We start from the raw sequence: 23273 nt of genomic DNA, 5'->3' as shown, positions 1-23273 counted from the left end.
CAGCCACAGTCATGCCAGGGATCTCTTATTCCAGTGTAGACATACCCTAAATCATTGACTCTTCTCCTCTGGAAGTCCAGTTTCAAATATTGCTTGGATCACCAGTGATATGAATTTGAATAATATAAAAATGTTTCAGGATAAAAGGCTTCACATTGGGTAAGCACTGCACAATTTAGTATGATTGTCCATATCAAGTCCGAGGATGATCCTAGAAGCAATAGTGTGCAATCTTCCCAATAGAACATCTCTTACCGGAACAATGCATGGCTCTAGCTAGTTCAGCCAGCCTCTTATACTTGTTAGTGTTTTCACACTGTACTCTTAATTCTTAGTATTGCAGTAGGACAGAAAGGGAGATATTCACCCAAATTCTTTGCTTATCTTCCAGCTTATCTAGTTACAGCTCCCTCATTCTTGGGGCCGGGTCTGTGTCATCCTGAGTTGTGACATAGGTAAGAGCAGCCCAGGGCTGTTCCAATTTACACTGGTTGGCTACAGTCAGTATGGAACCATTACCCCAACTAAGCCTAGGAGGAACTCATTGAATTTCAGCCGCAGCCTCATTCCTGCCTGGGAACCAAACTGGAGGAGTGGAGGAGGAGCTGGTTATGCTGGTACAGCACCAGCGGAGACCCCACACCAGAAGAATTCTCATATGGCCATATTCAGCTGCTTTCTGGACTTTCAGTGAAAGGGAGAGCCAAAGAGTCTTATAAGCAAATGGCAGTAGGAACTGAACAAACAAGGAACATTTACTGCAGCACCATGAGTAACAGTTAAATCGACAACAAATCAAGAACAGTGTCTAAAAATTCAAGATTTCCCAGATTCCTCAATATCCTGTGCATTCCCTTTATAGTAGACATGGGGAAAAGCAGAGACTTCCTGCCACAGAAAGGAAGTGCTGAACAATGCACCTCCTCACATCTCAAGTAGCATCAAAGCCTGCACTGTCTTTGAGAGAATGAGATGATCCACACACTGTGGAAAGCCTGGCATCTGTTGATACTGCAGCTGAAGCTATTGTGGTTCCATTTTGAGCAACCACTAATTCAGAAACACTCTCCGTAAGGAAAAACAGAAAATTCGGAGTGAACTTGAAAGGTTTCTTTCCTTTCTTTTCACATTCTTAAAAACTGTCTTTGCTGTATTTTAAAATAATCGTTATGTAGTAAATATTTGCATTTTTGAACCCTGGAGCCATGGCCAATTTCTTTCACTCCCTCCCTCCCTTTATTTAGAAAAACAAAAAGAGAGCAAAAAAAAAGCTACAAAGAGAGAAACTTTAAAAAGTAAATTTAAAGTGTGGTGCATGGCAAATTAGGCACGCAACTCCCATTAGCAATAAAGCAATAGAGTGAGTTGCATGTCTAATTCACAACATGCTGTGCTGAAAATGCAGTCTTTAGTACTTAGTGAAAAGAACTGTGAAGCCTATCCAGTTAGATGCAGCTTTATGGGTTTTTGGAGGGGAGGGAGCAAGCTTTTAGAGTATAAAATAAGGCATTTTTAAGGCTTTGTGTCTGTGGCTTCCAAGCAATAAAGCATCAGTTAAATTTGATATTTTTGTGGCTCCTGAGACTTGCTGCTACAGTGGACTTTTACCAGTTACTCTTCTTTAGGGAAATCTGGAAACCAAACCCCAGCTGTGGCAATATACTGGCTGTAAACAAACAGTAAAAAACCTCCAAGTAGAAAATAGCATAAATGTTTAAACCAAGAAACACTTTTCATTCTAGGAAGAAAATACTTCAACATAGGTTTTTTTCCCTTGAATTTTCCTTCAAAGCACAGAATTGTACATCGTGAGGATTACTTTCCTTGAGCTCATAGAACAGTTTGCCTCAAGAAAAGGCGTGAATGTTCTCTTCCCAGCCTATAGTCAAGGCAATCTCTAGGGCAGTGGTTTTCAACCTTTTTTCATGTGCAGACCCCTAAACAATTTCGAATAGAGATGTAGCCCTTTTGGAAATTCAACCTGTGGAGTGCAAACTCCTACCATAGAAATCTTACACTGAAAACTGAACAGAATTCAGCCGTGAATGTTGCACGTGCTCGGCATGGCAGTTGACACAACGTGAGAAAGGGGGCTAAACTGTGGTCTTCTATGGTAATGACAACACTTCTGGATTTTGGCCTGTAGGTGTGAGTATTCACATACTTTTGATTGACCAGAAAAACAAAGTAACTAAGGAAGTGTTCTTTAGTCCTTCTCATAACACAAGTAGGGGTCACCCAATGAAATTAATAGGCAGCAGGTTTAAAACAAACTGAAGTATTTTTTTCTCACAACACGCAGTGTCAGTCTGTGGAACTCTTTGTCAGAGGATGTTGTGAAGGCCATGACTATAACAGGATTCAAAAAAGAAGCAGATAAGTTCATGGAGGATAGGTCCATCAGTGGCTATTAGCTAGAATGGGCAGCGATGGTGTCCCTAGGCTCTGTTTGCCAGAAGCTGGGAATGGGTGATGGGATGGATCACTTGATGATTATCTCTTCTGTTCATTTCCTCTGGGGCACCTGGCATTGGTCACTGTTGGAAGACAGGATACTGGGCTAGATGGACCTTTGGTCTGACTCAGTATGGCTGTTCTTAATGCCTTTTCTGGGATCTGAAACTTTATTTTCATAATCACCGTTCATGGATCCCTTAGACACAGTCTGCGGACTTCCAGCAGTCCACAGACCACAGGTTGAAAACCACTGCTTTAGGGTAGTTTGTGTATCAGTACCCTGCTTGTTCAGTTCATGAAAGAATGTGGGAAGAGGTTGAACACTTCTACTGCATCCACTCGTAAAAGAGTCTTGCAGATGATCTACTGCTATGCGTGGTTTTGCCAGTTTTAAATAGAACTGTTCAATCTTTACTTGGTGCCAACATCAGTGTCTGCTTGTGTATGATGTTGCAGATGTCTGTGAATGCTGCTGTGAAACTATAATGCAAATGGTTCTGTCTTTCATGTGGTTCTGTATTGGTACCATACTTGCATTCAATTCCTAAGAAACCCAATAGTTGTCACTGCAGAATAGAGTTGTCCAAAGAACTGGAATTTTTGGTCCTTGACAATAAGCTAAATGCATCCCACTAGCTCCAAGTGCAAAATAACTGATATTTATGTCACGTACAAGCAATGTTAAGCCACATGGGGAGATTGCTATTTTTGCATACTGAGCTTTCATATGATTCTGTGCAGCATAAGGAGTAAAGGATGCCATAATGGTTTCAGATACAGAGAATGTCCAAGAAATATGATACAAGAGACAGATTTATTTTTTCCAGTGTACCAGCAGCTATACTGCCATTAGCTGAAACCACAGTCTGATTTGCTGGGTTAGAGCAAGACAAAACTTGGGGCTATGCATACAAAAAGTGAGATGGCAACTGCTGAGACTCATTTCCACAGTTAAAGTTTATTAAGTTAGTTTTTGTGGTTATTCAAGACTCAAATGTTAGATATGGAATGCTAGCTCACTCCATCATAGTGTAGTTCTAGGGAATATGAGAGTTACTCTTGTCCTTTGGTCCTGATCCTGCAACTGATACTATACTGACCTGTACCTGTACAAAACTACATTGTCTCGAATGGAGCTTCATGTGGTACCAGTGGTTTGCTCATACGTATGCTTTCAGGATTGGAGCCTTAGACTGTATTTACTGGTGGTATCACAGTTATAATTCATGACATTATAAAATCCAGTTGACAAATTGTATTATTTGACCCTTTTAGTATCACTTTGTAGTAGCAGATCTGGGGGAAAAAATTCTGAAGAGCTGGTGTCATTAATAGTTAATTTGTCTTCCTGAGAAACCTCAAACATCTGCTTAGCAATCTTCTATTGTTTAAACTGCGCTTAATTTTTGTTGATTACATTAAAATACAAATCAGTGTAGCTGATAGATCAGGCAATCAAAATTCTAATGTATGTTGTGCTAACACTTAGGTGTTCCTTAAATTCATGGCATTTTAGCATAAGTATCCCAAGCCCATTCACTTATCTGTACAATTTCTATTCATTCTTATTTTACATACCCCTATTTAATTTTTTCCATGAAAACGTATAGATTTACATTAACAGATAACACATAATCTTCCAAATAACTATACAGTAATTCTAATTTGAAGGATAACTGTTACCACTGCTGGTTTATATGTTCACTCTGTTGCATTATCATTCCTTTGAGTACAGGTTATAGCTGCCTCACCCATATTCTTTGAACTGTCCATACACACAATTATTTTTAAGCATGATTCTTTAGCGTTAAGTGTTTAAAGCAGGAATGGATTAGAGCCTCAGTTCTTACCCCGATTTTATTGGGGACTGTTCAGATGAAGAGTGTTGCTTTGGACTCATTTCCATTCTAAAACAAACATGACTAATGTGGTGGTCTGTGCTGGCCATTGTTCAGTAAAATGATTGATTTCATGTTCTTTGGGATAGCAGACCAATCTCTTTTCTTAACTGTGTAGGTCCTGCCATTGAACTTGAAAAAGGAAAACCAGAATCAATTGAGCCTGAGCCTGAGATACAGAAAACATTCAGTGAGGAAGCGAATACATCAACATACTATCCTGCCCCTGTTCCAGTAATGGACAAGTATATTCTCGAGAACGGAAAGGTATTTAAAACTTAGTATTTATAAATAGTCTTTAACTGTTCTTCAGGTGGATTTCATACCAAACTTTCATGACATTAGAATCTTTGCTGTAAGCTACTACTGTGTTTAGTGTTTTCCTAAATTTTCACAAGGTGCAATAGTATCTGTATAATAAGATTATAGGAACGTCACTCTGTGTGTCACTCTGAAGCTTGTCTGTAGAGTTGGTAGGAAATAATGGAAATAGCTACAAACATGGTTGGTGGCTCTTTTTTTTTTTTTTAATTCAGAATATCATCAGGATGAATCATCACTGGGCGTTGGCGCCGACTCTGTGGGTGCGCCGGGGCTGGAGCACCAATGGGGAAAAATTAGTGGGTGCGCTGCACCCACCAGCAGTCAAGCTTCCCACCCCACCTCACCACCTCCTTCCCTGATTGCGCCACGTCCCTGTTCCTCTGCCCACCTCCCTGCGCTTGCCGCTGCCAAATAACTGTAGCAAGCTCCGTGAGGGAGCGGGGAGGAGTGGAAGCGTGGCGTGCTCAGGGGAGGAGGCAGGGCTGGGGCGGGGATTTGGGGAAGGAGTTGGAATAGGGGCAGGGAGGGGGACGAGTTGGGGCAGGGACTTTGGGGAAGGGTTTGGAATGGGGGCAGGGCAGGGGTGGAGTCAGGGTGGGGCCGTCGGCAGTGTGGGGTCGAGCACCCACCGGCTCCAGTAGAAATCGGCGCCTATGTCACTGGGTATTGTGATCTGTTACCGTCCAGTTCTTAAATTTGCAGCCATTTTGACTTGACAAATTACACCCATACAGTGTACAGCTACGGAAAGGCATGCCAAAAGTTCTAGACCACAGTAATCTCAGAGGTAACTCACCCAATTGCCTCCTTTACTCCACAGCCAAGTTGAATGCAACAGTTTCACTGGTTGTATGAGGGAGACCGTGGATTTTGGCAACTGCCACCTGCACAAAACACACATCTCTCAGTGCAACTCCCTCTAGACACAAATCAACACAACTGTCCCCACACACTGCAATCAGCACACACAGTAACCCCAAACATGCCTCACCACAACATATACCCTTCATTCATAATGTGTAGAAATTCATTTCTTCCAGCACAACACAGCCCTCCATTCAGCACAGTCAGCACACACCACAACTCCAAATATCACTCGGAGTATCTAAAATGTTTGAGTTAGTGTGAGGTGATGGAAACAACTACAAACATGGTTGAGAGCTCTTGTTGTTTACCAGGTTCTGTCATCACCGGAGGTTCGTGACTTGTTACTGTCCAGTTTTTAAGTTCTCAGCTGTTTTCAACTTTTTTACATTTATGACTTTACGAATTACACCTATGTGACCGCATGGGGTTGCGGGTACTAATCCCTAAGTAAAAGACAATTATACAAATATGTACCGTATTTGAAACTGATAATTGGTGGTAAGATGATCAATGATACTTTGAAATGAATGCACATAGTCAATATACAGAAAAGGACACAATGGATAAACTTTAGTGTTTATGTAAATCCACTGAAATGATACCATACTCAACAGATTGCCATTCTTGGGCTGTCTGTGCAATTAGTGCTGGAATTGGAGAACCTCTAGAAAGCAATAGCCACATCAGGCTCCCCCGTGCTCCTTTTAGCTACCAAATATTATTTAACATAGTTACAGTGGCAGAGAAACATAGCACATTCTATTTCACCTTAAAATCAACATCACACTATTGATTGCATCTGGGTTTTGACATGTCCCTTGAAAATAAAGTTAAAATAATAATTCATTGTTCTATATTTTAACAGAGATATCAAAACACTTTGTTTACTGGGATTTAGATTGTTGTAACCATTTAAAAACAACTGATACATTTTGGTGACACACTTAAGGTGGCCAGTTTTTAACATTTTCACTAATTCATACCATTCTTTTTGTTAACCTGAACTGCCGTGGAGTTGTAGAAAGGCTATTTTACAAACTTCACACTTTGTGGTATTGGATGTGATCATGGTAGGATTCTCACTCATGTCAGAGAAACTCTTCTGTATCCCAAAAGAGAGGACAGCATTAAAGAAGAGCGTGTGGTGTGTGTTAGTCAGATACATTGTTCATGTTGTCATGGTTACTAAAGTATTCTGTTCTTGTGGTTTGTTTTGTTCTTGGAGGTTGATCATGTGCTCAGTGGTAAAGTTCCCATTGACTTCAACAGGCAAAGGATCTTACACTTTGTTGGTGCTGGTCATCCAAAGATCACAAAATACTTAAACTGATTTCATTAGGTCTCACAGCAGTACCTCTGAGAGTAGTAGATAAGTATTATCATGCCAGTTTTACAGAAGGGTAAAAAGAGGGTGGGGGAATAAGTTGCTTGCCTAAGAATATACAGCAAGTTAGTAACAAAGCTGGAAATATAAAAGAGAACCTAGGATTCCTGTGGTCAAGTGGTCTGCTATAACCAGAGACATCTGTTTGATACCAGCAATAACATTTCCTTCGAATAAATGAAAAGCTCTCAAGAATGGAGACTCTCTTTGAAACCTGAATCTTTAAAAAATGTTTGTTATAACGGACTATTTTAAAATATTTTAAGTAAAAACTCGTGAATGCATGATGTACTTAAGGCCTAGAAAGAGACTAAGGCATCTATGCATGTTAATATGGAGCAGCTAGCTATACCTTGGAATACACTATACTTCACTTTTTGATAAAATGGAGCATTCAGCTTTCTGGTTTTCATTTAGTAGTCAGATCCAGAATTCAGCACTTCAGAATGCTACTGATTTTTTGTTTTAAATCTCCTTGAAATATTCTAAACTACATCGTATTTCTTATTTGGAGATCTGTATTTTATTCTTGGAAAGTCCAAAATCATCCTGACTTCTGAGCACTAGCTGCTGGCTATGAATGGAGTTGTTTTACAGAGTATGGGGATGGAACCAAAAGAGTGCTTTAAAACAAATAAATAAATAGTAATTATATAGAGACTGATCAGAGTGGGGAGAAGGAAGTAATTATATATTGAGGATTATGTAACTTGTTTGTCTGTCCATCTGTTTTGGTTTGTTTTTCCACCTATGTTGTAACATTCTTTACAATATCTGGTCATGAAAGGAATATTTTTATGCATGACTATTTAAAAAACAAACTATAATCTGCCTTTTGCAGTTTCACCTCTATCTGAAGCAGAAGAGGCAATTTGCTTGTGTTCATGCTTTTAAGAAAGCTAGACTCTTTACTTGATTGCTAGATGGCAATCAGTAACTAGAACGTTAATATTTCTACAGTTAAGGTTTTAAACAATGCTGCTTAAGGACACTGCAAAGGGACCATCATCTCTTGATTGCCTCCTTATAGATGGGTGCGGTATTTACTCCTGGGGGAGTTCTGTGCATCTGCGGGGACACAGAATTCATCCGTCTCGCATAATTTTGTATTTTCCCGCATAAAAAACATTTTGCCCCAGAAGTGCTGCAGTTCTGCTTTTTGCCCACCAGAGGCTGCTGTGGTGCTAGAACAGCCAGCATGAATGCAGTTGGCTGTTCTGGCGCCACAGCGGCCTCTGGTGGGCAAAAGGCAGAACTGCAGCACTTCTGGGGCAAAATACAAAATTCTATGCCCAGTGCTGCAGAATTGCCCCAGGAGTAGAGTTCATAACATCACCCTGCGGAGCCAGGTTAGGACAGAGTGGGGCACAAAGGGCTGCTGTGGGGTTCAGAATGGCTTTGGGGGGTGGGGGAGACAGACTGGAGCATAGGCTTAGGAACTAGTGGGGACGGGAAGGAGGCTGCAGAGACCCATGGGGATGAGGGGTTCAGGAACGGGGCAGACGTGCCTGACTGAATGGGAGAGGCTTGGGGTCAGCCAGGGTCTTCATGAGGGAAGCTTCCCAACATCCTAACAATCCCCTCCCTTCCCCCCCCCCCCAAGAAAAACCTCCCACCCACACCCAACACCCTCCAGGTTCACTCCTAGGTGCCTTCCCTCTCCCTCAGCTCCTCTGTTACCCCTGACTCCCCCAAGCCTTTGCAGTGCTTCTGACCGGTTCAGGAAATACAGTTCTGTATTGTAATTTAAATGTATTACACAAAGTTATGTAATTCCTTACTAGGCATATTGTCTTAAAAAAAAATAAATTACCAGAATATTTTTTGTCCATATTGTTACAGACATACTTGGTGACAGGTATTTTGAAATAAATTACCAAAATAATTGTAACCGGCATGATTATATTATGTTGTTTTGACAAATAAAATATGCAGAATTTTGCAGAATTTTCAAATATTGTGTGCAGAATTTTTAATTTTTTGGTGCAGAATTCCCCCAGAAGCAATTATTGCAGTCCTGTCATCCCTGGAGCCTCCTGCAGTCTGCCAGCCAGTCTTGGTGGGTCTTCCATGGCTTGGCCCTCTGGACAATTCACAAAGTCCAAATGAACTCCTCCTGGGGTATTAGAGTCCAATAAATAAACAGTCTGTTTGCCCTTGCTGGGGTCTTCAGTCCCATCTCTGGGGTCCTTTAAATTCAGCCTTTTGTTCAGGCTCACAGATAAGCTCCATCCTTTTCTTGGGGTTTATACCACTTTACCTGTGGCCAGTAGAGGAACCTGGGCCCACCCACTACTATGAGTTCCAACCCAGGGACTCTATACACAGGGGCCACATACTTTTTGATTCATTTTTTTTCTGCTTCTTCCCTTGGTGTTTTCCCATCTGGGCCCTTTAGCTTTACCCTTATCTCAGGTCCTCTCTCTCCCCCTCCCTCCCTCCATTCAAAGCAAGCTATGCAAAACAGTCAGAAAACACAAACTGGCTATTCTTCAAGTTCCTTTGTCCAGGACTGCTAAGGCCAGGCAGCTCCTTTTATTTGGGTCACCAGGGCCTTGGTTGGCTGTTGCTTGCCTTTCTAGCTTTTGGAGGACCAGGTCTCTCTAGTTTCCAAAATGGCTTCTCTGGAGCCTCCTCTGTGGGCAAGGTTGAAGGACCTACCTTTGCTGCTCTTTTTGTTTCAGCTTGCTGCTACTTGGGATGGGGTGTAGTAGGACCACAGGACTCCCAGCAGGGAGCCATAAAGGCGAATACACCATGTCACAGACACTGTTATAATAAAAATGATTTTCAGGCAATAGCTTGCAGTCCTAATTCAGGAAAAACTCCAGTTGACGTCATTGAGAATTTTGATTGAACAGAGACTCAGAGGTTGGACCTATGAAATTTAAAAATGTCTTTGCCCATTTTCAGTGAACGTAATAAGACTCTTTGCATGTGTGAGCTGTGCAATGCAGATCTTTTATGAGAAACATAGATAAAATTTTAGATAATTGAACATGAAAGATGTAAAAAAATCAAACTTAAGTTTACTGTTAAGACCATTTTCCTTTTTTAATGATGTAAAAGTTTGAACAAAAATTCTCAATTTTTGTGAAAACTGAACTTGGGCTGTCACAGTATTTGTGTCCATTATTCCCCCTCTCCCCCCCTTTAGGATTTTATACATTTGAAAATTCTGAGGAAGGAAGCTCCTTTCTTCCTTCCCTTTTACAGTATTACAGAAATATTGTTGCATTTCTCCATAATAGTAGTTCAGTTGTAGCTATTAGGAATGGACAAACTTCATTGATGGAATTGGGTTTTGGGAAGCTTGCATGCAGTCTTTTGGTTCAAAGGGTTAACAATTAATTGGAATGCTGAACTCCTCCTTCCACCTCACCAACCACCACCCTTGTAACTTAAACAGGGGGCCTAATCCAGCTCCAATTGAAGTCAACATGAGGTTTATTGCAGACTTCAGTGGGACCAGAATTTGGCCCATAGTGTGCTTCCCTCCCCACCAACTCCCAAAGCGTGATTTGAGTAAATTGGGTTCTCCTGGCAAAAGGGAAGCCTGTGCTGTGTACTAAGAATAGAACATTTTTCCTTTCCCCCCCCAAATTAAGCTGGCACAAGTGATTGGCTTGAATACAGTGCGTATAGAGAGTACTAGATATACTTGCTAATTATAATTTTTCTCTGTCCTATTTCTGGTCCTTTTATCATAGTCTTTCAGGAGAGAGACTATTCGGGGAAAAAAGGAGTTAAGAGTAAAAGGACTGGAAAAACAAAGGAAAGTGAAACACAAAATGTAAGAGTTTGACTCAAACTTACTTACCCACAATGTTGGACAGGGTTCAAAACTAGACAAGTTGAATTTGCTTAGTCTTAATTACTATTATTATAGTACCAAATACTAGTGTTCATACAGGTGCTTGGACACTGTATGCCACATACCATAGATGCTAAGTTGTTGTTTGTTTTTTATTACTACTTTCTAGGTCCATTTGGGCAGTGGAATCTGGGTAGATGAGGAGAAATGGCACCAGCTGCAAGTAACACAAGGAGATTCAAAGTATACAAAAAACCTAGCGGTAATGATTTGGGGAACAGATGTTCTCAAGAACAGAAGCGTCACAGGAGTTGCAACCAAAAAAAAGAAAGATGCAGTTCCCAAGCCACCTCTCTCACCTCACAAATTAAGCATTGTCAGAGGTAGGTTGCTTGAAAACTAGGTTCCTGCTGTGTAGTTTAAACATTAATCAGTGAGATGAAAAATGCTTCTATCTTGTGTAAAATTCATCCACTTAAAAACTAAAATAAAAGTTACTATTGCAACACAAACTGCTCCCCTCCCAGGAACACACTTGCTTCAATAGCCAGATACAGTGCAATCTTTCAAGGGCCCAGTGCTACAAGATGACTTTGGTGGGGTTCAGGGTGCTGCTCATGTCAAAGCAGGCATTTGAAGGTAGGCCCCAAATGAGCTTTGCAGACAGCACTCTCTGATGGAATTTGTTGCTAACTTACCGATGTTTTGTAATGCATGTATCACATTTGACAAGCACTGGAATAACTTTACAACATTACAGCTATCCATGGGGAGAGAGCCTTTCATTTCTCCCATCTCTAAGATACAACTTCCTCTGGGGTGGGGCACAAAAGCCATTATTATAATATCAGTACAAATCTTCATCTCCCCTTCCAAAAACAGATGTATGACAGCTTTTCCATTTGAACCAAAGTGAATTTAGATGGGTAGAAATCAATTTCTGTCCCTAAGTTGGAATTTGAGCAAGAAATGTAGATCAATGACTCTAATTGGGCAAGAAGGATTGTCATGAGACCTCGAATGACCATGAGCAAGCATCCCATGTGCAAGGTGCTGAAAGAGTCAGTGATTGAACTTTATTAGTCACATACAAAAAGATTGTCCTTTATTTTATCATCATGCTTGCATTTTACACTGTCACTTCTAATAGTTGTCTTTAGTTCTACAGCAGGGGTAGGCAACCTATAGCACGGGTGCCAAAGGTGGCACGCAAGCTGATTTTCAGTGGCACTCGCACTGCCTGGGTCCTGGCCACTGGTCTGAGGGGCTCTGCATTTTAATTTAATTTTAAATGAAGTTTCTTAAACATTTTAAAAACCTTATTTACTTTACATACAACAATAGTTTAGTTATATATTATAGACTTGGAGAAAGAGACTTCTAAAAATGTTAAAATGTATTACTGGCACACGAAACCTTAAATCAGAGTGAATAAATGAAGACTCAGCACACCACTTCTGAAAGGTTGCCGACCCCTGTTCTACAGAGTCCTCTCTCAGTTAAAACTGAGCCAATTCCCCATGGAATTTTTATCAAGATTGGGGTGTTAGCGTCTGCATTCTGCCTCCTAAAGCTCCCTGTGCCATTTCAGTGGGATATTATTCTAAATTGCTATGTAGGGTTCCTGCAAGCTGTATTAAATAGCGGCTGTATTCCAAATCAAAAGTGGCTGTATTTTGGAAGCAGAAAATATAATTTCTGTACATCTAGGTTGTAAAGTGATCTTATTTCCAATTCTCTCATCCCAACGCACTCCTGTAATTAGTTATACTCATTTCTTGTGCCTTGTCCTTCAATTGGATTATAAGAATTTTGGGGCAGGGGACCATGCTTTCTTCTGTATGTTTAGTGCCTTGCTAAAGGGGCTCCATTTCTGGTGGGTGACTCATGGTGTTACCATAGGACTAGTAGTAAAATAGTGTGACATAATATCCTGGCTGTAATGAAACCACCTAGTAGCCATGACTGTCACCCACCAGCTTCTACTAGAAATAATTGGGTAAATCTCTCCAGGAGAAAAGAATGGTCACTTTAAAAAATGTAATTATTCCTGAAGACGATTAAAGCAGACTTTTATAGGTAACTGATTATAGGGTTTGTAGTTCTGCTTGTTGGCTATTATTTAGTGGGTTTTTTCCCCTCCACCAAATCACTGTATGAAGGCTAACGTGAATGCAAACAGATGATGGGCTTCTAGGGCAGGGACTGTGGGTGTGCTGCTTGTGAATTTACTTACATCTCTCCCAAAGGTTTCACACTGTGAGGAGTGACCTTCACAGAGATTAATCAGTCTCCAGAAGTGTGAGCTGCAATAGTCCAGTTTCAGGCCTGACAAGTTACATAATTCCTATAAACAAGAGATGGAAAGTGTATGGGAAATCAAGGCAGGAAGCTAGAAACTTCCTCTTGATCCTCTGCCTCAAAACTTAGTTACCACTATAAACTAATTCAGCTCTTTCTCCAACAAGTTGGAAAGGAAGAGAGAGAGGGAAAACTTTTTATTTTTAAATACGCACAAAGTGCCCAGATACTGCAGTGACAGAATAGAATAGATGGATGGATGAGCTTAGTATAAAAAGCAGGGCTTTGGAGTGGAGCCCGGAGCAGTGGAGCTGCAGGTTTTTGCCCGGAGTTGGAGTGGAGCCGGAGCACAGAAAATCTTGACTGCTCCAGTTTTTGGTTTTTTTCCATTTTCAATCCAAAATGAACGATATTTAGCGAGAAAGTCCTAAAGGTGCCAAAAAGTTTCAGATGATATAACAATTGAGATTAACATCTACGTTACTACTTTACATAATATGTCAGTTGTTCTCACTTCAGCTGAAATCAAGATTTAATGTACAGATACAAAATTACAATGTTTTTGGAGATGTTTTATTAAAGAATCAGATAATTATCAGACATCTGGCAACACTGCAAATTGCTCCCACCCTTGTGTCAAGGTTAGGCGAGTACACACTCGCGTAGATTAGTATGTGTTGATACTTCTTTTGTAAGGGTTGATCAAGGAGACGCGCTGAGTGCTGCGATTACGGAAAAGTGTGACTCAAGACGCAACATTTAAGATATCACAAACAGGTATATCGGGGGGGGGGAAGAGTTTTTGTTTATTGATATATTAAGATATCGCAAGAGATATTAACCACTTAAGCTCATTTCTCACACGAGCTCCAGTTACTGGTACATTTGTTCATTTGTACATGCTCCCATATCACTCTGGCGGACTTATTTTATATGTCATCTGTTCAACGGTCTTTTGGTAGCGTTGTTTGTAATTTTAAATTTACTGAAATTTAAATATAAATATACAAGCATATAAATATACAGTAAACATTTTTGCATAAATTAAGAGTGACTTTTGTGATATATCCAGTGATTGGAAAATGTCCAGCACAACTTTGGGGGTGAATCCTTAGGTCATTTTAAGAAAAAACGTTTCTGTGAACACATGTCGTAAAATTCTTCTTAAGGGAGCTACAGTTCCTTCAGGGAGGTGATGAAATGTTAATTTCTGATTAATATCTCAAAAACACTTTAATATAAAGTAATGAAATTATGTCTGTCTTAGCGTTAGTATGTGCTATCATATTACATTATCCAAAATTATTTAAACCATAGGCATCCTGAACTGGCGGTTGAAATTTCATATTTCAAGAAAGGCTTGTCGACTGCCCCTGTCTGTGAGGGTAATATGTTCCATAATAAGTTAATAATTTTTTGTTATTATTATGTTTAAAATTTATGGTTCCAGAGTTGAAAAAGAAGTAATCTAAGCGATTAAAATTTTTAAACAGTTTTCTCGGAAACGGTTAATTATACAAAATAAATTAAGAGTACTATTTTAATGCATGTTTTAGCATTAAATCATATTTGAGGGTCATATCTGTTAAACAGTCAAAGATTTAAAAAATATTAAATAAAATTGGCCCATTCCCCCAGTTCACAATGCCTGTAGTTTAAATAATTTTATTTGAATTGTATATGATAGAACATTGGAAATAAACTTTAACGGGAAAGCAAATTCAAATTGTAAGCACAGTCCCTTTAGTAAAGAGAGCAAATTTCCAGAAATATGTTTTTCCTTCATCAGGCTGGAAACATACAGGATAGAGCAAATAACAGGTTCTATCTTATATAATCTATTCAGGCTGATGAAGGAAAAATATATTTCCTAAAATTTGCTCTCTTTACTAAAGGGACTGTGCTTGCAATTTGAATTTGCTTTCCCGTTAAAGTTTATTTTAAACCTTGTAATGTGTAGCCTCGTTACTTCCCAACAGTTAATGTTGTAGAACAGCGATAGCACATACTAATGCTACGGCACATACCAAATTTCATTGATATATCTATATTAAAGTGTTTTTGAGAGAGGAATTAAAAACTTGAAAAATATTTCAAATATTTTTACCTCAAATTTTCATAAGAAAAACTAACTTGCAATTTATAAATAAATTTATATTATGTATATTAAAAATACTTCATTAAAACTACAAGAAACATGTTTTAGTATTAAAGTATATTTTAATTTTTTTTGTGTAAAAAGAAAATGCGATCATTTTTTGTCCAGAAAATCCAAAATAAATTCGAAGTACCCTAAGTGGTTAAGATATCACAAGCAGGTACATTATAAAAAAATGTAATGCTCTTGTTCATTGCTTTTTGAAGATCATAACAAGAAACATTTGGATGCAGTAGCAGCACAAGAAGATTTGGCCATGGCTTCAACAAAAAAATCAAATCTGCCCCCCATGATTGATAGCCGATTTACGGAAAAGGATCTCAATGACGTCTTTACTTTTGAATTTGAAAAGCCCAAATTTGGGCTTTTGGGAAAAGCAAAGAAGAAATCGGCCACGTGCAAGGTGGAAAAGGAAGTGAATGGTGAGCTCAAACCATGTAGCTTCAAGACAAGTGAAGCAAGTGCCGTGAAAAGTTTCAACCTTTGGCGGCATGTAAAACGTAACCATCCTGAAAACTATGCAGCTCTGGTTACAAAAAAGGACCAGGAAGATGAGGCAAAACAGAAAGCTGACACAGCTAAACGACATTCATCTGGCTCTTTGAAAACTCGTGGAGAAAAGATTTTTTGTGGAGCTTCATCTGAAAAGAAACCCAAAATTGAGCAAACAAAACTTGACTCGTATTCGAAGTCCTCAAAGGTTACAGTCACCATGGATGCCAATACTTTCCGTGAAGGGCTGATGGAAATGGTTTGCTTGAGTTCAACACCGCTCACTACCTTCCGGCTAAAGAACAAAGGATTCCAAAAAATTGCAGGTGAAATGGGTTGGCAGCTTGGCATTTCGACGGGGCATGATGCGGTTCGTCATTTAGTTGTCAGCACAGCTGAGTCTGGTCGCGAAGAGCTCAAGAAAGCTTTGGAGCAAAAATTGTGCTACCTGAAAATGGATGCTGCAACCCGTGGAAACAGAAATTTCCTTGCAATCAACGCTCAGTACTATGAAGAAAGAAAAGATAAAGCTGTGGTAAAAACCTTGGACATAATCGACACTGAAGGGCGTCACAATTCTTTGTATGTCAAAAGTCAAGTAAAAGCTATTTTAGAAAAATTTGGGATCAGTGAAATGCAAGTGCTGAGCATCTGTGTTGACAATGCAGCAAACATGACGTGTGCCGTCAAAAATTTCAGCGAGGATGATGAAACCATTTCTACCTCTGAGAACAGGGATGTGGACAGAACTGAAGCTACTTTGCCTGATGAAGGAACTAAAGGAATGGATGAAATCGAACTCAACATCATGGATGCTGCTGCACAATGGGTTAATGATCCTAGCCTCATACTTCCAACATGGCTTTATGAGGACGACTCAAAAGTCCGACTGATGAGGAGTGGTATTCACACTCTTCAGTTGGCAATCTGGGATGGACTGAACAAAGAACATGCGAAGAAATTTCTGGCAAAAATTCGACAAGTCGTTGTTAAACTACAAACCCCAAGTATTCAAAGTGTTCTGCTTGATCTACATGGGGTAACTCAATCATTGGATACTGTGAGTTGCTGGGGTTCAACATTTGCGATGATTGATCGGCTTCTCGTTTTTCAGTCTTACTGTGAACAAATGGCTGCTGCTGGAACAAGAGAACTCAAGTTAACAAAAGCTGAATGGGACGAAGTGAAGAACCTGCGAGACATCTTGGCAAAGCCAAACCAAACAACCATGAATCTTCAAGCTGTTGATGTAACCCCGGGAGTTTTAATGAAGGAATGGCGAAAACTGTCAAAATTCTTGCAAGGAAATGGTGGACAGATTGCAGAAGGAATTCTATCCTCCATGCAGAAACACGAAGAGAAGCTTTTTGACAATATTCATTTTCTTGCTGGAGTTTATGTTGACCCACGGTATCGGATTCTTCTTACCTCAAGGGAAATACCAAGGGCAAAGGAAGGCCTCCTTGATATTGCTCGACGACTTGAAAAACAAAATCTATTGCTACATTTGAACTTGGCGAAAGAGGTTGAAGAAAACGAAACACAACAAAAGGAGTCAACAATCGAATTTGCAGTTTCTGAAAGTTCACATCCTTCAGAAATACCAGGTTGTTCTCAAACTTCCGTCTCCACTCTGAACTTGTTTGAGCGTCCATCCCTGAGACGTCTTCAACCATCACGGGGGAATGGAGATAATTCAAGCATCAATTCTTCAGAAGATGATGACTTCGAAAAGGAATTGGAGAAACAAGAAAGACGCCAGCTAGTTTCTGCGATTCATAATTGTAATGAAGCATTATTCGAGAGAAACTTTTGGGAAGATTGTGAGGCGATGGAGTCTATTGGTAGGCTAAAAGTTAAGTCTGTTTTTGAGGCCATTCCCAGCTACCCACACCGCATTCAGGCTGCCTGTAGAATTGCTTCAAGCATGCCAACAACTCAAGCTAGTGTAGAGCGACTGTTTTCAACTTTAAAGTTCATTTTAAATGATTTGCGGCAGCCTATGAAAGATGACTTGATTGCTGCAATAATTTTTTACAGAATGAATTATGAATGATTCTAGTTTGTATCATTGAAATTTAAATTGTTTTAAAAGTCTGAATAAAAATGTTTTCAAAATTACAGTATGCACTTTTTTATTTAGTTAAAAATTTATTTGAGTTGGAGCAGAGAGTTGGAGCGGAGCAATTCAAAAATTTGATTGCTCCAAAATCCCTGATAAAAAAGATAGAGATGCTACCAACATCACTAATGGAGTGTAGATTTTTTTGTTTTTAGTGTAGTGATTTTTTTAATAGGGGGAATTTCCATTGCAATATAGCTTCAAGCAATAAGACTTCTGTTTTCTCATTCATGATCTCTACCTAATACTCGTTTACCAATTGAGAGTTGTAGCCTGGCTGGTGCACCTAAATCACGCTCTTTTATGTAGGTAACCTGCCTATCATCCCCCTGCACTCCCTTTATACGGGCTTAGGGCAAGATTATTAGAGGGTAGCACACTATTGCGTCTGTAGCGAGAGAGAGCAGCATATTAATCTGCTGTTAGTTCACAACCTTACCCCACCAGAACCCTCCTCATCAAACTGTGGTTGGGAATGTCTTACATACACACCAGGATCCCTTCTCTTTCCAGGGCAGATATTTGTAGAGAAACTGTGGGTTCATTATAAACAGTATCTCTCCCCCACCACACCTCTAGGTCCTTGCTTGTCCTGCTCTCACCACCTCTTCAGGTTATTGCTTTCCCCATTATCACCATTCTCCCTTTGGCACACATCCCTCAAAGTGTGTCCTATAAAGTTCTCTTACGTCTACAGCGATGGTTCTCAACTTATTACACACGGCGGGCCGCATATGTGGCCCACCATGTGTTATCTGGGCTGCATGGGGCAGGGCAGCAGTAGCCCGGACCCTGAGCTTGGACCCCCACCATGCGGAGCTGGGTGGCTGCCCGGGCCCCCGGACCTGTGGGGCTGGCAGCCTGCCCAGACCCCTGCAGTGGGGCTGCTCCTATCCTGGACCCATGCTGTGCGGCTGCCCCAGACCCTGTGGGGCTGGCTGGCAGACCCAGACTCCCACCCTGTGGAGCCGCGTGGCTGCCCAGATCCCCACCACCCACCTGCCCAGACCTTTGCCATGGGGCCAGCTGCCTACCACAGGCCACCCTGAACCCCATCAGGCTGGCCAGGCCAGCCAGCTGCCCTGACTCCAAACCCCTGCTGCCTGGTCCCCGGACCCCACCACGAGGCTAGCTGGCCTGACCCCGGACCCCTGTTGCAGGGCCAGCTGCCTGCTGCAGCCCACCCTGAGGGGCAGGGCTGGCTCCCCCAACTCCAGACCCCTGCCATGTGGCTGCCCTGTGGGGCTGGGTGGCTGACAGACCTGGACCCCCACCACCTGGAGCTGCACGGCTGCCCCAACCCTGGACCGCTGCTGCGCAGCTGCCTCCACCCCGGATCCCCGCTGTGGGGATGGTTGCTGTGGCCCACCCCAGACCCCATGAGGCTTGGTGGGGCTAGCCAGCTGCCAGGCCCCCATGCAGCTGCCCTGACCCCGGACCCTCGCCGCGTGGCTGCCCTCACTCCTAGAGCCGGCTGCCTGCCCCGGACCCCGCTTGGGTGTGCCAGCTGCCCCAGCACCTAGAGCTCATGGAGCCAGCCGCTGCCCAGACCCCCACTGCATGGCTGCCCCAGACCCTGGTGGGAGCCCCAGATCCCTGACCAGCCACCAGCCCTAACCCCAGACTCCTGCCACGCAGGGTGGGCTGGTGATCCCGGCACACTGGTGACCGTTAGCACACAGCTTGGCCCACTGAGATCTGCTTCACTATAGACCATCTCCCCATGCAGCCTGTGGTACGTGTAGGCAGTATCAGGGGATGCCAGAGCGATTCTTCTGCTTGCAACATCAGGCAATCTGTGGGCCTGATATCTTCCTCTAAGTCCAGCTTTCCTGGTTATCAACAGGATACTGCCAATTGATGTGTAGACCAGTCCCTGAAACTTTGAAATTGATTGGATGCAGTGTTCAAAAGTTATCACAATACAGACACAGGAATGCCATGACATTGAGTGTGGGGCCTTGCTGTGCATGGCCGATGACACGGACTGTGCATCTAAACAAAGGAGTACAATTCTCTTACACACCTGTGCAGACTATCTGAATCTCAGATCCAGTTGTGTAGGAGACAGTGGGGCAATTTGTCTACTTACTCCCTCCACGTAGCTGGACGACAAGGAATGGGTGGACCCCATCTCACCGATCAGTAGCTAAACCAGCAGCATTATATATACCAGCAGTAAATTACTCCCCCTTGTAGCCCTCTGGGGGGCGGACAGGAAGGAAGCAGAGGAGGAATTGTGGCTCATGGGGTATGTCTGAGTCACAGTGACTCCTAGGGCCACTTTTGAATTGATACAACTTACACATCAGCCCTTGCTCAGGGCTGTGGTAAAGTCACAGTATTGTCTGTATTTATGTGGCAGGTCCCTTGGGCAGAAACCCCCTATTTGTTACGAATAGTTCAGTGGTATACTACTGACGTTTCTATAGTGATGTAATATTCTTCCTTGAGCACAATGAATCTGTCAGTGTTTCAGTTAATTCCCCCATTGTTTGCCACATTTATTTCAAAAAATATTTTACTGCCTATTGGCATCCCAGTTATCAGTCTGCCTGCCAATTGGTTTTATTTAGTAATAGCCAATACATTTTCCAGTGAAGAGTCCATAAAATTCACATTGTTTCAGATGTTTTCACCATTTTCTAGTCCCAGAATAGTTTATTTAAAATACATTCTAAAAAGACACAATTAGCCCTTAAGGTGGCTAAACATCTCTTGCTGCTTAAAAATCCCTACAGTGTAGTATATTATACAGAAGTTATAAAAAGTCTGATGCCCGAGCACGGTTATAAACCTTGTTAATGCAAAATATAATCTTTCATAAAACTTCTGAGCAGCTTCAAAATGAGCTACAAAGCATGAATACTTAATTTTCATAACTTTTTAATATGATTCATTAGCAACATTATAAAACTTGTTAATTAAGCAATAATCTCTATAGCTTTGTAGTATGTGAAGCAATAGATGGCTGCTAAAATTGATTACTAGCCAAAGCAAAGCAGAGATTGTTTAATCAATCTTGGAAGCTATTTATTACTAGTAGCCTGCCCCACAATAGAAATTATTTCAATTATAAAACATAACAAAATGGACACCGGATTTTAAGGAGGGAGCTACCTCTCTAATTCATTGCAGAAAAACATTAGATCCTGCAACTTGCTAAGTGCCATCTGGGGATGGTAGAGAGTGGTCTCAGCTCCCACTGACCTCATTGATTTGATTTTATTATTATTTTGTATTTATATTCCAGTAGAACAGAGCCCACAATATGCAAAGTACTGTACAAAACCAGAGCAAGATGGTCTCCACCCCAATCTGTTAAACCAACAACATACAAATGGTTGGGAAGAGATGTAGAACCAAGATATAGCCATATTAATGTATACTACATACATTTTTTTTAAAATGTGAAATAAATGTCCTCTATCTCCTACTGCTGCTCCTCCTAACCACTATTATTTGGCTAATGTCTTGTAGGTGTGACGCTAGAAGTGACTTGAAGGAGGAAAGGGTAGTGGCCTGACAGATCATTTTCAGTAAGGGTGTTCCATGTCGTCTGGAAGAAAGCTCTAAGACTGTTCTGGGAGATGTGGACAAATGAAGGGGTTAAGGTTGGCATTGATGACAGAGAGGGTAGGAGTGACACCATATGAGTCTGGATTTACCCCCATTTCTACTCGTGAGGCCAGTGAAATGTCATAACTTGTGAGCTTATTGTTCCCTACAAAGATTCAAACATGGCAAGCCTAAACTTGTGCCAGATAAAGGGGACCAAACCAATGAATCAGAGAACCCTTTTATTGTACAATAGAACACTGAATTAAAAAAATATACAAGTTGCTTATGAAGTGCTGGCTCGATAGTAGCTTGAGCATGTTTTATTTGCTGTACTGATTTCCAGCCCAGGGCTAAATTCTTTTCTTAAAAATAACTGCTGTTCTTTTACCTTTTTCCCCAGAATGTTTGTATGACAGAATAGCACAAGAAACTGTGGATGAAACTGAAATTGCACAGAGACTCTCCAAAGTCAACAAATACATCTGTGAAAAAATCATGGATATCAATAAATCATGTAAAAATGAAGAAAGGAGGGAAGCAAAGTACAATTTGCAATAAATTTTGGATTTTTAATAAAGTCTTAGTGTTTTACTTATGTCGTCTTCTTGATTTGTGTGGCATTTTTGCTGATGCGATTGAACTGACTTTCAGTGTGGATCTCGTTCTGAAATGTTGGTGTATTTTTAAGGAGTTTTGTAAAATGGCTAGATATGTAACCTGCTTTACAAGTGATTTCAGATATAGAATCATAAAAATGTAGGACTGGAAGGGCCCTTGGTAGGTCCTCTAGTCCAGTCCCCTGCACGTAGGTAAGGCTGAGTATTATCTAGAAGACTATCCCTGACAGGTGTTTATCTTAACCTCCAATGACTGAGATTCCACCACTTCCCTAGGTAATTTGTTCCAGTGCTTAACTACTCCTGCAGTTAGGAAGTTTTTACCTAAAACCAAGTAAGCCCATTACTTGTCTGGTCCTCAATGGATAAGGAGAACAATTGATCACCCTCCTCTTTTATAACAACTTTTACCTACTTGAAGACTTATCCTGTGTCTCCCCCCCCCCTTTCTCTTTTCCAGACTAAACAGACCCAATTCTTTCAGTCTTTCCCCACAGGTCATGGTTTTGAGACCTTTAAACCTTTTTTGTTCTCTAGATTATCTCCAATTTTTCCACATCTTCCTTGAAGTGAGGTGCCCAGAACTGGACACTATTCCAGAACCTTATGAGTGCTGAGTAAAGTGGAAAAATTACTTCTTGTATCTTCCTTACAACACTCCGGCTAATGCATCCCAGAATGATGTTTGCTTTTTTTGCTACATTATATTGTTTCATATTTAGTTTGTGATCCACTATAAGCCCCAGAATCTTTTTCTGCAGTACCCCTTCCTAAACAGTCATTTCCCATTTTGTATTTGTGCAATTGATTATTCCTTCTGAAGTGTAATACTTTGCATTTGTCCATACTGAATTTCATCCTATTTATTTCAGACTGTTTCTCCAGTTTGTCAAAATCATTTTGAGTTCTAATCCTATCCTCCAAAGCACTTGCTACCTGTCCTGGCTTTGTATCATCCGCAAACTTTATAAATGTACACTCTGCCATTATCTAAATCATTAATTAAAATATTGAATAGAACCAGGCTGAACACAGATCTCTGCAGATCCCCACTCGATAGGCCCTTTAAGCTTAACGGTGAGCCATTAACTTCTCTCTGAGTACAGTTTGCACACACCTTATAGTAGGTTTGTCCAGGCTACATTTCCTTAGTTTGCTTATGAGAAGGTCATGTGAGAACATATCAAAAGTCTTACTAAATAGCGCAAGTCGATTAACTAATGCATTAGTCCATTAAATAGTGAATGTTCAAAGGAGAGTGAAACTCCCAGGTTGTTC

At 41.0% G+C, this 23273-nt stretch overlaps 2 protein-coding genes across 13 annotated transcripts in view; both read left to right on the top strand.

The window, feature by feature from the left end:
• Positions 1–21973, top strand: part of BEND5 (BEN domain containing 5) — a 50948-nt gene extending 28975 nt beyond the window's left edge. For 2 of the 5 annotated variants that reach the window (XM_045028061.1, XM_045028060.1), the window contains exons 4-6: positions 4474–4622; positions 10914–11127; positions 15410–21973. In XM_045028061.1, the coding sequence (XP_044883996.1) occupies positions 4474–4622; positions 10914–11127; positions 15410–17751 (2705 nt within the window). In that variant the 3' untranslated portion in view covers positions 17752–21973. Of the gene's footprint in view, positions 1–4473; positions 4623–10913; positions 11128–12151; positions 13823–15409 lie in introns of those variants that run through there. The other 3 variants (XM_045028064.1, XM_045028063.1, XM_045028062.1) reach the window with 3 other exon arrangements.
• Positions 1–23273, top strand: part of AGBL4 (AGBL carboxypeptidase 4) — a 1358157-nt gene that overhangs the window by 859729 nt on the left and 475155 nt on the right. The window lies entirely within an intron of this gene.

This window comes from Mauremys mutica, chromosome 8 (genome assembly GCF_020497125.1).
Source record: "Mauremys mutica isolate MM-2020 ecotype Southern chromosome 8, ASM2049712v1, whole genome shotgun sequence".
In the NCBI taxonomy this organism is placed as follows: domain Eukaryota; kingdom Metazoa; phylum Chordata; order Testudines; family Geoemydidae; genus Mauremys; species Mauremys mutica.
This window is presented reverse-complemented; position numbering and strand designations above follow the sequence as displayed.